This window comes from Pelophylax lessonae (genome assembly GCF_965119305.1).
Source record: "Pelophylax lessonae genome assembly, chromosome: 6".
NCBI classification, from domain to species: Eukaryota; Metazoa; Chordata; class Amphibia; order Anura; family Ranidae; genus Pelophylax; species Pelophylax lessonae.
In genome coordinates this window covers 197,767,118-197,785,392 of record NC_138773.1, presented here as the reverse complement: position 1 = coordinate 197,785,392, position 18,275 = coordinate 197,767,118, and the positions used below count along the sequence as shown (strand labels likewise).

General features: G+C 40.9%; 1 protein-coding gene across 2 annotated transcripts in view; it reads right to left on the bottom strand.

Moving 5' to 3' along the window:
* The window catches only part of PARD3B (par-3 family cell polarity regulator beta), a 2,025,707-nt gene that overhangs the window by 270,527 nt on the left and 1,736,905 nt on the right, over positions 1-18,275 (bottom strand). The window contains exon 22 of one of the 2 annotated variants that reach the window (XM_082260765.1): positions 10,730-10,806. In XM_082260765.1, the coding sequence (XP_082116891.1) occupies positions 10,730-10,806 (77 nt within the window). The remainder of the gene's footprint in view (positions 1-10,729; positions 10,807-18,275) is intronic. The other variant, XM_082260766.1, reaches the window with a different exon arrangement.

The following is an 18,275-nucleotide window of genomic DNA, read 5'->3' as shown; positions in this document are numbered from 1 at the left end:
GAAGCCGTATTCCTGAAAATATAATAAAAATGCTGTTTTTTAGGGGTTCTGGACATGCTACAGAGCTGAAACTTGACAGGTACACTTTTTAGACCCCCCAGACACTAAATACAAAAAATGACATGCCTGCCTAAAAAAATGCCCGCTAAATGCCTGCAAGAGAAAAAGCCAGCCGCAGAGAAGCCGTATTCCTGAAAATATAATAAAAATGCTGTTTTTTAGGGGTTCTGGACATGCTACAGAGCTGAAACTTGACAGGTACACTTTTTAGACCCCCCAGACACTAAATACAAAAAATGACATGCCTGCCTAAAAAAATGCCCGATAAATGCCTGCAAGAGAAAAAGCCAGCCGCAGAGAAGCCGTATTACTGAAAATATAATAAAAATGCTGTTTTTTAGGGGTTCTGGACATGCTACAGAGCTGAAACTTAACAGGTACACTTTTTAGACCCCCCAGACACTAAATACAAAAAATGACATGCCTGCCTAAAAAAATGCCCGCTAAATGCCTGCAAGAGAAAAAGCCAGCCGCAGAGAAGCCATATTCCTGAAAATATAAGAAAAATGCTGTTTTTTAGGGGTTCTGGACATGCTACAGAGCTGAAAATTGACAGGTACACTTTTTAGACCCCCCAGACACTAAATACAAAAAATGACATGCCTGCCTAAAAAAATGCCCGATAAATGCCTGCAAGAGAAAAAGCCAGCCGCAGAGAAGCCATATTCCTGAAAATATAAGACAAATGCTGTTTTTTAGGGGTTCTGGACATGCTACAGAGCTGAAACTTCACAGGTACACTTTTTAGACCCCCCAGATGCTAAATCCAAAGAAATTTTTTATTTTTATTTTTTTTAATTTTTCCAATAATTGGCTCTCTATCAAAAAATTATAATTTTTAAGAACTTTTTTTTGCGTGATCCCTCTCCGGCATGCCACAGTCCAGGTGTTAGTCCCCTTGAAACAACTTTTCCATCACTATTGTGGCCAGAAAGAGTCCCTGTGTGTTTTAAAATTCGCCTGCCTATTGAAGTCTATGGCAGGTTCGCCCGGTTCGCCGGTTCGCGAACATTTGCCGATGTTCGCGTTCGCCGTTCGCGAACGGCGAATTTTAGGTTCGCGACATCACTACCCCCAACCCCCAATCCCACCATCACACTCCAAGCTGGGGGATGCTTTTGCCTTCCTGTAGTGCACTGGAAGGATTAAAAGTTATAACATGGGGATAAAAAATAAAATAATGAAAGAGAAGAGGAGAGGAAGAAAAGAAAAGGAGAAGAAAGGCCAGGTAGCCCATAAGGGCAAAGGCAATAGCAAAGAAAGAGGTAAGAGAAGAGATTAGTAGCGGCGGGTAAAAAAAGGGGGTCTGCATCCAGGTTCGTCCGTCCCAATCAGGGCCTTTTCACAACTATAAGCCCCCGAGGGGGACAACGGCACTCCCCCCTCTTCGGGATTTTTTTTACCAAAAAATATGTAGCAGAATACATATTGGCCTAAACTAATGAATAGACTTAGATTTTTTACTTTTTTTTTTTAATATTGGGTATGTTTTATAGCATAAAGTAAAATATTGTTTATTTTTTCAAAATTGACAGCCTCTTTTTGTTTATAGCTCAAAAAATAAAAGCCGCGGAGGTGATCAAATACCACCAAAAGAAAGCTCTATTTGTGGGGGGGGGGGGGAAAAGGACATAAACTTTATTTGGGTACAGTGTTGCTCGTCCACGCAATTTTCAGTTAAAATAACGCAGTGCCATATCACGCCAAAAACGTTTTGCGCTATATTTTTGACTTTCTGCTATGAAACACACCCAATAAAAAAAAAATATAGAAAATCGAATTTCTTCATAAGTTTAGGCCAATATGTATTCTGCTACATAATCAAAACACGCATATTGATTGGTTTGCGCAAAAGTTATAGCGTCTACAAACTATGGAATATTTTGATGGAATTTTTGTTTAATTATTTTTTTTTTACTAGTAATGGTGGTTATCAGTGACTTATAGCGGGACTGCGACATTGCGGCGGACAAATCGGACACTAAGTGACACTTTTTGGGAACTAGTGACACCAATACAGTGATCAGTGCTAAAAAAAATGTGCACTTTCAATATACTAATGACACTGGCAAGGAAGGGGGTTAACATTAGGGCCGATCAAAGGGTTAAATGTATCCCTAGGGTGTGCTTTCTAACCGTGTGTGTGGGGGGGGGCTGCTTGTACTGTGGGAAGAAAGAGATCTGTGTTCCTGCTTAGCAGAAACATAGGATCTCTGTCTTCCCCTGTCACAGACTGCAGTTTTGCCTCTGTTGGGAACAATCAGTGGGTCCCAGAGGACAATGGGTCCACCGGACCTGCTGCTTGGCTTCCGCCATGTCCAATCACAGGGGGAGCCGGTAGCCAGCAGTGTGCATGCGCGCCACAATCCCAGAAGAGGCGATCACGTGCAGATATGTGATTTCACCTATAGGAGCTGCCACCCTGCGGTATATACACGTGGGACAGTCGGCAAGTGGTTAAAGTAAGCAGCTACAGATGTGCAACTCTACCTTAGATTTGGATTGAATATAACTGATACATCAGAACTACATGCTGTTCTCCTGTGAGCAAGCCCCAGGGTTAGACTAATTGTACTGTGTAGTGCAGTTGAGCCCAACATGAATTTTGGTGCTTATTTACCCTTCCAGCGGCATGTTTAGCCTTTGTTTCCAGTTTATTAAGTATAAAAATTGCTGCTAATAATGATAATGTGAAATTGAACTCTGGAAATATATTTTGTTACAGTGTAATGGCTTTTCAACATTGCCTTCAAAAAAAAAAAATTAGGTACTTAGTATTTTTTATTATTCCATTTTCTAGGATAACTCATGATCAAGGTCAGTTAGTCATTGCTATATGGCCTACTGTGTGAAAAATCTCAAGATACGCTGTGGCACATTAGGATTCTCCCATAATCCTGCTTGTTAACTGAGTTAATATGGCTGTAACAGTTTTATATATGCACCAAAGGGAAGCCATTTTCTTCCAGCTTTATTATTAGCAATCTGTTCAGCTACAAAATGGCAAATAATTATAATAAAAAGAACATAGTAATAACACAGAAATCCCCAACCAGAGTAGCCACAAAGTCCTCCATAAAAATATATTTCATTACATTTTTGACTTGCTGAATATCAATGACTATGAAATTGTAAAACACTTGAAATGCTGCATCAAACCATTCAGTTAGGATCACGCCGTTTTCTCATTAACCTTTAAATATTGTAAACTAATTTTGCAAACTTTACACTTTAAGCTTCCTTGCACATAGGGTATCTGCCCAAGGTCATTTAGTCCAGGAGAGTCCAATGGTGCTAAAAGATATACTGTGCTACATATACTGTATACTTACTGTGCCACATACAGTATATATATATATATATAAATATATACACACACACACTATGTATATATATATATTTATATACATATATATATATATATATATAGCACCGCGCTTCACTTTTTCCACATTTTGTTATGTTACACCCTTGTTCCAAAATGGATTAAATTCGTTATTTTCCTCAAATTCTACAAACAATACCCCATAAAAACAATGTGAGAGAAGTTTGTTTGAAATCTTTGCAAATTTATAAAAAAAAAAAAAATCACATGTACAAAAGTATTCACAGCCTTTGCTATGACACTCAAAATTGAGCTCAGGTGCATCCTGTTTCCACTGATCCTCCTTGAGATGTTTCTACAACTTGATTGGAGTCAACCTGTTGTAAATTCAGTTGATTGGACATGATTTGGAAAGGCACACACCTGTCTATATAAGGTCCCACAGTTAACAGTGCATGTCAGAGCACAAACCAAGCCATGAAGTCCAAGGAATTGTCTGTAGACCTCCATGACAGGATTGTATCAAGGCGCAGATCTAGGGAAGGGTATAGAAAAAATTCATGCAGCATTGAAGGTCCCAATGAGCACAGTGGTTCCCATCATCTGTAAATGTAAGAAGTTTGGAAGCACCAGGAATCTTATTAGAGTGGGCTGCCCGGCTGAACCGAGCAATCGGGGGACAAGGGCCTTAGTCAGGGAGGTGGTCAAGAACCTGATGGTCACTCTGACAGCGCTCCAGCGTTTCTCTGTGGAGAGAGGAGAACCTTCCAGAAGAACAACTCTCTCTGTAGCACTCCACCAATCAGGCCTGTATGGTAGAATGGGCATACGGAAGCGACTCCTCAGTAAAAGACACATGACAGCCCACCTGGAGTTTCCCAAAAGGCACCTAAGGGACTCTCGGACCATGAGAAACAAAATTCTCTGGTATGATGAAGCAAAGATTGAACTCTTTGGCCTGAATAGCGACTTTCATGTCTAAAAGGAAAACAGGCACCGCTCATCACCTAGCCAATACCATCCTTACAGTGAAGCGTAGTGGTGGCAGCATTATGCTGTGGGGATGTTTTTCAGCAGCAGGAACTGGGAGACTAGTCAGAATCAAAGGGAAGATGAATGCAGCAATGTACAGAGACATCCTTGATGGGAACCTGCTACAGAGCCCTCTGGACCTCAGACTGGGGCGAAGGTTCATCAGAACAACAACCATAAGCTCACAGCCAAGATAACAAAGGAGTGGCTATGGGACCACTCTGTGAATGTCCTTGAGAGGCCTAGCCAAAGCCCAGACTTGAACCCAATTTAATATCTCTGGAGAGATCTGAAAATGGCTGTGCACCGACGCTCCCCATCCAGACATCATCGGCTGTATGCACTCTGAATATCTCCAAAACTGTGCAAGTTTAGGAGATATTCACAGTACCTACAGGAGAGCTTATCTATAGGTACAATTACAAAAAAATGGATTTTTGTAAAATCTTACCGTAAAATCCTTTTCTCTTAAGCTCATTGACAGACGCAGTTTGATTAATATAATAATTGATTAATATCAAATCGGGTTATACTGCCCTCTACAGGAGTTGGACACTAGGCAGAAGGAAAACGTTCTGGCCACACCTTAGGGGCAGTCCCAGAGTGTATATCATCTCTCTCCCTGCTACAGGATGTCAGTTATGTCACAAAGCAGTGTCAGAAAATTTAACCCAACCCAACTCAAAAGTAGAGGGGCGGGTACTACGTCTGTCAATGAGCTTAAGGGAAAAGGATTTTACGGTAAGATTTTACAAAAATCAATTTTTCTCTGTCGCTCATTGACAGACGCAGTCCTCTTGATTAATATCAAATCGGGACGTCCCAAAGCAGTGCCACAAATGAGGGGTGGGATAACAGAAATCAAAATTTAAATCCAGAAGGCCCAACCGGTGCCGACTAGAAGTCTTAAAGGCTCATCAAACCAAAGGATGAGACTCAACTGAAAATCCAACAGAAAAAAAACCCTCGAGGTAGACCAACGGTCTCCTCAAATTGCGGCCTGCAGAACCTTGCGGCCAAAAGAGGCATCCGCCGATGCCATCACATCAACTTAATAAAATTTTGTAAAGGTATGAACCGACGACCAGGTAGCCGCCTTGCAAACCTGGACCACTGACGCCTGATGGCGGAAGGCCCAGGAAGCACTAAGCGCCCGAGTGGAGTGCGCCTTAACAGGGAATGGAGGATTCCGACCCTTAATAGAATAAGCCTGTACCACCGTCTGTCTGATCCATTTGGAGATAATCGCGGCAGATGCAGGCAACCCCTTTTTGGGGCCATCCGTGATCACAAAAAGTGAATCCGTTTAACGAAACGAGTCCGTAGTTTTCAGGTATACCCTGATTGCCCGAACCACATCCAAGGAATGTAACGCACACTCCCAAGGATGACTGGGCTTAGGACATAGGGAAGGCAATACGATGTCCTCATTCAGATGAAACTCTGAAACCACTTTAGGAAGGAAGGATGGATTTGGACGAAGAACCACCTTATCCCTATGAACCACCAGATATGGGGAACGACAAGATAATGCGGCCAGTTCTGACACCCTGCGTGCAGAAGTAATGGCCACCAAGAAGGCCACCTTCTGGGATAAAGTAAGCAAGGGAATCTCCCTGATATTTTCAAAGGGAGGTTTCTGAAGAACCGACAACACTAAATTAAGATCCCAGGGTGGTAAGGGCACGCGCACTGGCGGAGCCAGGTGCTGCACCCCCTGGATGAAATTCCGCACCAAGGAATGAGTAGCCAAAGGTTTCTGAAAGAAGATTGCTAACCTGTACTCAAGGCCAGCTTCTGCTCAACTCCTTGTTGCAGAAAAGCCAAGATTCGGGTCACCGAATAGGCCCGTGGAGGAAATCCAAAGGATTCACACCACGCAATATAAGACCTCCATGTGCGATGATAGACTTTTCTAGAAGTCGCTTTCCTTGCTTTAATTAAAGTAGGAATAACTGAAGTTGACAATCCCTTGTCCTTCAGCACCTGAGTCTCAATAGCCAGGCCGTTAAAGCCAGCGATTGTAAGGCAGGATGGAAGATCGGTCCCTGAGACCGCAGATCCTCCCTGAGAGGAAGTCTCTAGGGAGTGTCCACGACCAGCCTGACGAAGTCGGCGTACTCGGGTTGACGAGGTCAGTCCGGAACTACCAGGATAACTGGAATTCCTTCCACCTCTATCCTGCAAAGAAGCTTCAGCAGCAACTTGAGAGGAGGGAAGGCATACAGTAGCTGATACTGTCCCCACGGGGCGACCAGCGCGTCTGCTGTGTTCGTTCGCGGATCTCGGGAGCGGGTTACAAAACTCTGCGCCTTCCTGTTGATCCGAGCTGCCAACAGATCCACCTCCAGGGTGCCCCAATGAAGGCACCGCTGGTGAAAAAGCTCCCCGCAAAGCTTTTGAGCGATCCGGGGATAGTCGAATGTTGGAAGGGAAGAATCGCACCGGTAGAAGTGATCGAAACTTGATTTTGTATCCCGACCGCATGACCTCGCAAACCCCTTTGTCCGGGATTCTGGAAAGCCATGGATCCGGAAACTGGTGAAGACGTCCCCCCACCCCAGAGATGGGTGGGGGCACACCTTCAGGCTGTCTTATCTTCAGGTTTGGCTGAGTTGGGCTTTTGTTTTCCCGACCAGCGCCCTCTGAAACCCCCTGAAGGGGCTTTGGAGGACTTCCCCTTATCGCCCGCCCCAGCGGAGCGAACAAACTTCTTATGAGCGGAAAAGGAAGGTCCTCGCCTGTTACGAGGTCCTTTACCTTTAGCTGTCTGTGGTAAAAAAGTGCTCTTACCCCCAGTGAGATCCTTTATGATCTCATCCAAGGTGGCCCCAAACAGGCGATCCCCCTGAAAGGGAAGATTAGCCAAAGTCTTTTTGGAACCTTGATCAGCCGACCAGCACTTTAACCATAACACGCGTCTGAGGACCACTGCTGAAACAGATGCACGCCCTAGCAAGGGAGTGGCGTCCAGGGCGGCGTCACAGATGAACTGTAGCCCTTGTATAATCTGCTCCAGCAAATCTGATACTGCCGGGGGAATACTTCTCCCCTTTATGTCACGGCGTAACAATTTGGTCCATTCTGTCAATGTTTGTGAAACTAAACCAATGGCAATCACTGGCCTAAATGCAAGATAGCAGCGGCCTGCGGGAGGTAGTCATCGGCCTGTGCGGCCTGCGAGAGGTGTACGGCCTGTGGGAGGATGGCGGCCTGCGGGAGGATGGTGGCCTGCGGATGGCGGTAGTCCAGGCACAGGCATCGGCCTGTATTGCACCTTATGTATCAGGTAAGATGCTATCACCCTCTTACATGGCCATCCTAATAGTAATGCCAGCCACTGACTTCAGTCATGGTCCCTTACAGTGCCCCTCATACAGTGACTTCCGATTGTCAGCTCCCAAACCAAGCCTTCTGGTTCCTATTCACTAAATCACCCTCAAGAGGGGGATCTGTGACACCTGTTATAGGATAGAGGGGGGATCCAGGATTATAAAGGTCCGGTCATCCCAGGGAGGGGCCCGCGTCTACCCACAAACCCGTCAGGGGGAGAGGGGGAACATTTTACTCACCATACCGGAACAGGCGGGTGCCAACTCCTGACAGAACCCCTCTCCACCGAGGTGGGGGGGGCTGTCGACCAATACGGACGCCGTGACTCAGTTTCCAACTGGTCGTCGGCGTCCAGGCGAGACGTTTAACTCACAGGGTCAGTCCCCGTCCAGTGGGACTATGTCACGGCCGACCTAGCGCGGAGCTAAGGCCTGCACGCGCTCGTAGGCTGACTGGGGTGACCACTGGATCCTAACATCCAGCCCGTCGCCCAGTTTCAGCATAATTGCTTGAAGATCTCACAGGAACAACTGGAGAAAAAAGCTGCCTAAAAAATTTTTCTAAAAAAAAATCTTGCCAGGACCAAGATCCCAGCAAGGAACTTAGGTCCTTACTCCTAACTAGACAGAAAAAAACTGACATCCTGTAGCAGGGAGAGAGAGGATATACCCTCTGGGACTGCCCCTAAGGTGTGGCCAGAACGTTTTCCTTCTGCCTAGTGTCCTACTCCTGTAGAGGGCAGTATAACCCGATTTGATATTAATCAAGAGGACTGCGTCTGTCAATGAGCGACAGAGAAAAGGGCTTTACTTCCTCTTTCAGGGCACCATACAGAGCCTTTCAAACTTTGCGGGGTTCCTGAAGTTTTCTAGAGCAGTGTTTCTCACCCTTTTTACAGTCAGGGCTCCCTTGAAAAGTATTTTTAGTCTCAAGACACTACCCAGTCTAAAGCTTGGTTCACATTTTTAAAAAAGGATTTGGGGACTTCTTTTTCTGCGTTTTTGTGAGTAGGGCAGTCCATTGAAAGGAATGCTCTGCCCTACATGTTGCATGCAGCTGCAAGGATGGGATATGAACCAAGGGCTCCCTCACATATAGGGGTTATAGGGGGAGATCACATATCCCCTCTTCATTGTCTGTCAAATGCCTCTGAAAAGCGATCTGGGCATGGATCCCTAAGCCTTGCTGCTATTATGAACGAGCCCTAAAAAAAAAACAATTCTTATTGTACAGGGTCAGGATTGAAAGTATATATATATAGCACCCCACAAGGTAGGTGCTAGGTAAAGTGTAATAGGCCTTGTCTGCTTATCAGAGGGGCCATGATTTTCAGCTAGGTTGTCATGGTTCACAGGTCTGGTTGTTGAGACTGAGTAGTCTCCCCACTGTGATCAATGAGGGCTCTCATTGGGCAGTGGAGGAAACCCAGCCAATGGCACACCCAGGCTTGTATCTACCCCAGAAAGGCAGATTCTGCTGCACAGCATTCTGGGAGTGGATATAAGTTTGAGGGGACGCAGAGACGCATGACGCAGTGTCTTGGGCAGGAAGCAGAGTCCCAGGAGGGAGAGTACGGCTGTCTCTCCTCCTGTCAAAAGGAATCAGGTGTCCCAGGCGGCTTGCCTGAGGGGACAGAGGGCTGAGCTGCAGAGAGGATCCGGTATGCTGAGGACCAGCGGAGCTGAGAGGGGTCGAGTTTCAGGAAAGCGTTCCCAGTCCTGAGTACTGCAAACTGCCCCTGGGGGTCTGCCTTGTGAGAGGGGACTACTCCGGAGAAGGTCAGAGGGATCCGGAAGCTAGCTAGCCGGTGCAAGAAGAGTAAAAAGGGGGTGCCAGTGTTTACCCTGAAGAGTAAAGCGGGTGCCAGTGGTTGGGCCCTAAATTATTCAGTGTACAGTGGAAGTGTACAGGGTGCAGTGTACAGTGTTGAGAGTTGTTGCAGCAGCAGCAGTGTTACAAAAGGCTACCTCAGTCAGGAAGGACTGGAGGGAGCAGTCGAGGACTTTTGAGATAACCAGGGTGTCAGAACTCAGTCTTCAGTACAGTCAAGGACTTTTGAGCTAACCAGAGTGTCAGAAGTCAGTCTTCAGAACAGTACAAGCAAGTTAGTGATTTCAAGTGCTAGCAAGCATTGGTCGGCATCCAGCCAGGGTCAAGTCAGCACTGAAAGGCATTTTTCTCTTAAGTGTCCCAATTTGTACCTAGTTGAGCCAGAAGAGTATCCCACTCATTCCCTTCTCCCATCCCCATATAAAATAAACATAATCAAACCAAAGATGTCGGAGTGTTCATTGTCTCAAATCTCACACTTGGGAAATCAGTTTAAATGTGATGTTGGTGTAACCGGTGACCATGGCAGACCCATGTCAGGCCCAATGCCTGGAAATATTGCTACATATATAATCACACAAATAAATACCCACATATACTGTATAAATACATGCTCACATACAGATAGCCTTTCTAAAAATTGCAGCACTTTACCTTGACTCACATTACCAGGTACTGCCCTGTAGAGGGAGGCGGTGAGCTCAGCTTTCGGGAAGACAACTCCCCCTTCCACTTTCCTAAGTGACTAAATGCATCAGCAACCAAACAAAAGCTTAGCTATCTCATTCTTACGAATTCCTAACATGTTATAATAGAAATGCAATGGAATTATCCTACCAAATACAGTATATGAAAAATGCACAGATAAAACATAGTAAACACTGACTATTTGCAAGTGCTTTGTGAATGTTTAGCATAAAACATCCACTCACCAAATTAATATAATGGTGCTTTTCAAGACAGGATATCCATTTGACAAATACAATTTTTTTTCTATTTTCACATAGTTAACTTTATGGCTATACAGTGTAGGGGCTTAGCAGTGCACCGTTCTTATGGTTTAATATTTGAGGTTTTCTATATATATCACAAAAGCACACATAGAATTCTAATTAGGAAGACAAGGTATCGTGCATGATATCATTCTACCTGGGTAATGATGCATACTGCCTTTCTATCCCTTCATAGGCGAGGTTGCGGGCTCCACCAGGACCTCGTGCTGGGACCTGCAAAAAAAAAAAAGAAGAAGGGATAAACACAAAGAGCAGACTCCACGATTTAATCGCAAGATGTCACCCTGGAACAACATAAATGTAACAGGAAAGAGGTAGCTGGGTCAAATCACTTTTACACCACAAAACAAAACAGGGATGCATGATCCTTAGAAATGACTTTTTGATATTAAGGCTTGTAGGAATAGAGACATTACTCAGCTCAGTGACGCCATTGCTAGCAGATCGATGCAGCAATTTCACATTTTTTCTTTTGTTGAGCAGTGTGAACTTGATGAAATAAAGTGCACACTAAGGTGAAGGCCAAATAGCAAGCAAGAAGGTATTACAAAGACAAGATATCAAACAGCTTAACCATACCAGTCTGCAAGTGGATTAATATCTCACCTGCATTGTCAAAGTACTCTCAATGTTCTCTAGACATGCACATGCAAACACTCAACCAGTCAAAGACAATATGAAAAGCCAAAGAAGTCAGTCAGTAACATTATTTATTCTTCTGACTTTTTAATGATGAAAGGTAAGATCTGACTAACAGCTAATAAGACAACTAGCTCTGGACAATACTTAAATATTCAATAAACCTGAATTTATGACTGCTCACAGCTGGCATGGGGAATGCATCGTAAATTTAGTTTAAGTATCAATAAATTATATATTTAATTTCCCCCCTGTGTCTTTCTACATTAATAATGATGAGACATTTTGAACTGCAAATGGCTAGATCTCAGGAAGTGGGTCTTTAGCGAACAAATTTTAATTTGTAACACAATAAACATCATCCACTGAAAGATGCAGTAATAGTGTCACTAGGATTTCCATAATGCATATTCACTATCCCAGTAGATAATGATTGGCAGCGCTTTTCATATTTGTACCAAAGGGTCACTTATTGGAAGAATTAATCTAAAGTGGCTTAGGCTGGCCATACATTATTCAATTCTCTTCTACAATTTTCCTTTAGATTTACCAAAACCAAAACCTAAACACTTTTTGTATGCATTCAGACAGGCCCTTGCACTACATAGTTGAAGGTAAATCTAATGGAAATTGAATAAGAAAATTGTATACTGTATGGCCAGCCTAAATATACCATGACAAGTACATGAGTACATTACAAGTTCTAATTTATAAAACTTTATGTTTATAATACAACCATACATCTTAATGAAATTCTATGTAATTGATTGTTCATATTTAAAGAAAACTCCCCACATCTATATTTGTTTTCATGCTTTATTTTTCTGAGAATTCATTTTGAAAAACACCCTGTGGTATTTCTGGAAGTGGCCATTTTGAGTATGGGCAGATGATGTATGTAGCATCTACTTCCTGGAATCCATCTGCCATTAGCTCAGGCATTGGCGTAGCTGAGAACCCTCCCTCCCCTCCTAAAGACTCCTGGGATGTATGACATCATTTGCCCAGGGATGAAAACCAGAAAGTAACTGAAGAAATGTAAAAAAAAAAGCTTAAAACAAGTAAATATGATATAATTTCCTATCTATTTACTAATGCTAGCAGCATAAGGATTAAAAATAGTCCATGTGGATTGAGAGAGTGAAGTTCCACTTAAAGAAAATCTGTACATGAGAGATATGCAATGCTTTAGATAAAACAACGGACCCCCCTTTTTTGCATCAACATAATAAATGTTTCACTTGACCCTCCCTTCTAGATTGTAAGCTCTAACGAGCAGGGCCCTCTGATTCCTCCTGTATTGAATTGTACTGTAACTGTATTGTCTTCCCCACACTGTAAAGCTCTGCGCAAACTGTTGGCGCTATATAAATCCTGTATAATAATAATAATGTAAGGCATACAAAAGTTAGGCCTTTTATCCCTGATTAAACCTGTTCAGCTTATTGCCAATTTTACACGACTGTATCCTCTGCAGTATCTTAATTCTTGTTCCAGCCTGTTCCATTTAAATTTGGGCTTAGCCTTGCTATTTAGAATTGTTTTGCTGCAAGTCATCTTTACCCTGCTATATCATCTGTGATCCTTTAAATCTTATCGTAAAACATCTATCTGTGCTTTTTTTTCTCTAGTATATATTAGCCAATTCACCCTCATTAAAAATCCCCTGCTACTGGACAAATTTACAATGCTGTATATTCTGTAGACTCCTAATTCCTAATTAGGGATTGACAGAAATGGGACAACAACTGGACAGTTTTGCATCAGAGAGCAAGGAAAACCACAGCAGACTACTGGCAAATTTCTATTTGCCAGTCAAATTGGCCTTCTACTGCTTCATAAAAAAGAATGTGCCACCGCTAAAGCTTTTTTAAAACTGAAATTAATCAGATGGGAGCGCTGCTGCTGTATGTAAGCCAATCTAATTGTAAAAGGAAAAAAAATATGCCCAGCTTGTATACAGTACATTGTCACTGAGACATGAAAATACCCTTTCCCCACTTTATGGTCATTTCTTCTTATTTTATTTTTGCATAGGTAAATGTTCCCCATTACAGTGCCCAGCATCCAAGCCTAATTTGACAGTAGTTTGCCTATTAGCCCTACAATCGGACAGAATTTAACAGGATTTCCCCCCCCCCCCCCCCCACCCCAACAGATTTTTTATTTTTATTTTCGTTTCAAAAAAGGTTTTATTGAAGGTAGTATGATAATAAGCAGTTGCATGGTACATCTTGCACACATATTGAGAAATCAGGGAAAGGGTATGTGAGTTAATACAACATTAGATTGTCATAAACATGTATTATGAGCTGATACACAAAAAAAAAAAAAAACATTTGTATAATGAATATTATGAAAACTCTTTTGGTACTGAGAAGGTCTCCTCCTTTAGGATTGAATGAATTGTGCGTGGTCCCAAACCACCGGACACCCCAATGGGTTCAAAACTGTGTCGCGGTGCAGGGACAACGCTGTTAGTGTGCATTGACGTTTCTTCAGGAGGGACGATTTATTCTTAACAGTAAGATACAGTAAAACAGCTTGGGAATATAAGTAAAGGTAAACAATATGCAAAGTAAAAACGAATATGGTTTTGAATGGTAATAATGTAGAGGGAGAGGGAATCTGTGATGAATATATTGTGGACGTAGAGTGGAAAAGATAATTGGGCTAAATGTCGGAATAGGCAGGGGGTCTAAAGACTACAAAGTTCTTGTGAGAGGGGAAATTATTAAGGGGAAAGGGGAGAAAAGATGGGGGAAGGTGAAAAGAGCGTAGGGTATATCTAAGCTGGGTAGGAGGGGGGGACACCCCAACAGATTTTAATGGGATTTGCCTCTAAGTTCAGTTTTGCCAAATTTTGAACAAAACACACCAAACCTTAGCAAATCAAACCTGGGCAGATTTGCCCACCACTAATAAGCAAAAAAAAAAAGAATAGTACACTAGAAGTGGCACTATTGAGCAAATATTCAATTAACATCTAGCACATAATAGGTTTTCAGAACCAAGGCACTCACAGCACAATAATTCAGAACTTGGAAAGAGTCCACGGCTGTAGCTTTATTGTTCAAGTGCCAGAATAGCTCCCTTATAGAAGAAAATGATGCTACTCTATATCGTCGAATGATATAGACAGCTAAGAATGAAAAGTCAGGGTGAAAGCACTTCAGTTATTAACACTCAGCTAGAACACTAGAGCCATACTCCAGTTTGTTTTCCAAGGAGTAACCTTCGTTGGTGGATGCATAAAGCACTATGAAAAGCCTCACACAGGGAGGGCAAACAGCACAAATACAGATGCTTTTAGGCCACTTTTAGCTCTGTTCCCAGTTTCACCTGCACAACCAGAGCCGAAGCTTTGAGTGTCTAGTTAAAAGGATGCTATTAGTCTTTTTTTTTTCCCTCCCTCTCAGTAAAAAGCAGAAGTCTGAGAGAGGCAATTTCAGTGTCTCTTGCATTAAGAAATGTCCCTATGTCTTGGCATTGCTAGAACCAGCATCTTTTGTGAAAGAATATGTTAAGAGACCTCTCAGCTGCCTCCCCTTCACCAGATTAAAGCTCCTGGTCTAAATCAGCACTGTATATGGAAGGTGCATTAAGGCATAAGTACTCAAAAGTCTTTAAAGGCTGGTTTCTAATTGGCGATAACCCTAATAGCTTTTCACATGCTGTCCTGAAAGGCAGCTACGCTTCTGGCCTCCGCGACAAATGCAGGTCCTTAATGCAGTGCTGCTAATCCAGAACATACAATGATGCTAAAAGGGTAACTCCAGGAAAAAAACAAAGGATTTGTGTATGTATAAAAGATGTGTGTATTAGAACGCATGTAAGAAAATAAACAAAAAATAAAAATAACAAATAAATAAATAAATGTATATATATATATATATATACACATATATATATATATATATATATATATATATATATATATATATATATAAAAAAAATTCACAGGTGAGGTAAACGACACTATGGTGCTTTTCCAGTGCAAGCAATCAGGCCATCCCAAAAGCCATCTATAGAAAATGAATCCAGGGATTGCTGCACTTAAAAATGTATTGGAAAAAGTTCACATGCAAACGAGTTGCATATTTTATGTTTATGGAACGATATGCAACTTGTTTGTATTTGAACTTTTTCCAATAAATTTTAAAATTTTTAAGTGCAGCAATCCTTGGATTTGTTTTACATATATAATATATATATATTTTTTAAATTATACAGGATCTGTATAGTGCCAACAGTTTGCATTGTGAATTAAAAAATAATGGGAGACGATACAGTACAGTTACAATTTAATTCAAGAAAAAAAAAAAAAAAAAAAAATATATATATATATATATATATATATATATATATATATATATATGAGATAGAAAGGGTGTGCAAATCAATGTGTAGAAGCAGCACTAGAGAAAATGTGTGAATCAAATAAATAAAAAGATAATGTGCTTCAAAAATATGCCATCAATAATAATGTGTATAACATACATACATATATATATTTATTTATTTAATCCTTCTTTTTTTTTGCAGGACAGAAAATAGCCATCCTCCAATACAGATAAGGTGCTATAGGGGTCATTCCTTTATCATTGCAAACAAAGAGAACTAAACCAAAAGTCTACGTTTAAACAAATGTTGGAAACCCTTTCTCAATTTGACACATTACATTTCTGGTATTTCTTTCTTAAGAGCTATAAAACAAAATGAATGAACTGCTGAAAAATTGGGAGAGATATTGAAAACCTTCGCCAATATATAACATGGAACAGATCACCCAAGCAGAAAAGACAATATTAATAGAAAAATAAATTTTTTTGAACTACAAACAGGTTGTTTTCTCAGGAGAAGAAAGAATAGAATAGCCTCAAAGGAGTTAAGTTTATTCTTGGATTCGGAAGAATGTTTTTGAAATCATATTACTTTTTCAACTGCTCAGACTCTCTCCTATATATCCGCTCTTTACAGCACAATTCTTTTTTGAGCTAGGCATACAAAATATCATACACAAAAACAACAGAAGGGAATAAAAGCTCAATGTCTCCTTCTTGCATCTGTGTGTGATTTGATAGACCAGCTGCCGCTTCTCCTAGCAGTTATGGGCAAGTTAAACCTTGGAATAAATGAATATATTTTGTTTTGATGGTAAAACATATTAACCCATGAAGTATATTTTATTAAATTGATTTTTAGTGGTAGATATCTATATGTTTTGTTTCAAAAGACCTCTCAGTGTAATGTGCAAGATCATTAATGTGGAAAGCTATGAACATTATGCAAATATTTAAGGAATTCGAAACAACTTTCAAGGGTCTAAGAAACACGTGTGAAAATTAATAAAGAGAATTTTCAAAAAAAAAAAAAAAAAAAAAAAGAAGAAACACTTGTGTGGAAAGCTGTTTCTACTACGTACGTGACATCTCAGCAAATATGAAACCACACTTTGAACAATGTACTACACAGAACTCAAGGTTCAACTTTATAAGAATTATATAAAATATGTCTTTTGCTGACAATAGATGGTTGGTGTGGAGTGGATAAACCAGCAATAACTAGCAAAATCTGTATAACTGGTCACAGACATTTGGAGATGATTCCCTTAAAGTGCATGTTCACTATGCAAAGTAAAAGTCGGTAAATAAAGCTCATGTATGAGGCAAATTAAAAAACAGGATTTTTGATAGCAAGTGATTGGGCTTTCACAGTGAACACAGGCTAACCTAATTTTGCAAGATTCACTTTAGCAAAGCGAACATTTGCTTTGCTAAGTGAACCATCTTGGCTTATTTAGTAAATATATCCCATTACCCTATGTGCTTAAAAAGTATAAATCTGTGCTATTTACCTGTAGAATTGCTCGACAAATTTGGGATCGAAACAATTTGAAGCAATTCTTTCATTCAATAAGTATTGTACAAGGTATAATAAAAAATTAAAAACAGTTTTAACTTGGCGTTAGGGTTCTCAAGATAGCAACTAAAAATAAGTAGCAACTTGTGTCAGATAAAATTCTTATAAGCTTAGATCTTGCAGTACCTTTACATAACTGAGATATTTTGTGAGCTGAATCCAAAAAAGAGAGCAAAGAACAAGGGAGCAATTATCTTCGTGCGCTCAAAAGAAAAAGAAAAAAGAAAATAAGGTGTATTTAAAAAGAACTACATTTCACTGACATGTAATCAATGCTTTAACGTCTTAATAAATATGAGTGCAATATTGTACGGTCTTAAATAAATCCTATTGTTTTCACTACTCAGGTCCCCAGGTTCTTTCCTGCCTAAAGGCACGTACACACTTGATGGAAATCGGACGAAATATCCTCCGATTTTTCTCTCTCTTGCTCAGCGTTCATAACCGTTTTTAGTTGACAGTGTATAAATGTTCACAAAATTTCTCGTCCGTTTTTTTTTGGGACATTTGTTCCCAGACTTCCGGGTTGTCAGCAACTTCAGATCATGCGCGGTCTTTCGTATCCGATTTTTCACGGACGTACTGCATACACATTAAACGAAAATTGGTTGTCTGGGGAAGGACGATAACAATTTTGGTGTTTGTCCCTCCGTTTTTTTTTCGTTAAAAATGTCGGCATCCGCTGCTGAAAGTTGAGTACACACTAGCCGAAAATCGTACGATTTTACCTCGGACGGGAATTTTTGGCAGATTTTCTACTAGTGTGTACCCCACTTTAATACCTTTGAGTTCTAAAGCATTTCATTTTGTTTTGCCATTGTTTAGGTACATCACATAATATCATTGAAATTGTGTAGTCCAACATAATATATTATACATTGTTTTGTTTTTTTTTTAGGACAGATATAACTTTTTTTGGTAGCAAATTTGAAAACATATATTTTTTTTTTCCATGGTTTTTATTGGGAAATAATAGTAAAAATTAGATGCATTTTCCTTTAATTTTTCCCAATGCTATCAAATTTGCTCAACTCCATATATTTACCCCAAAATGTAATCAACAATATCTGCTGATTAAAATTATATAACATTAGTGTGACTATGGGTATCACATTTTGTGC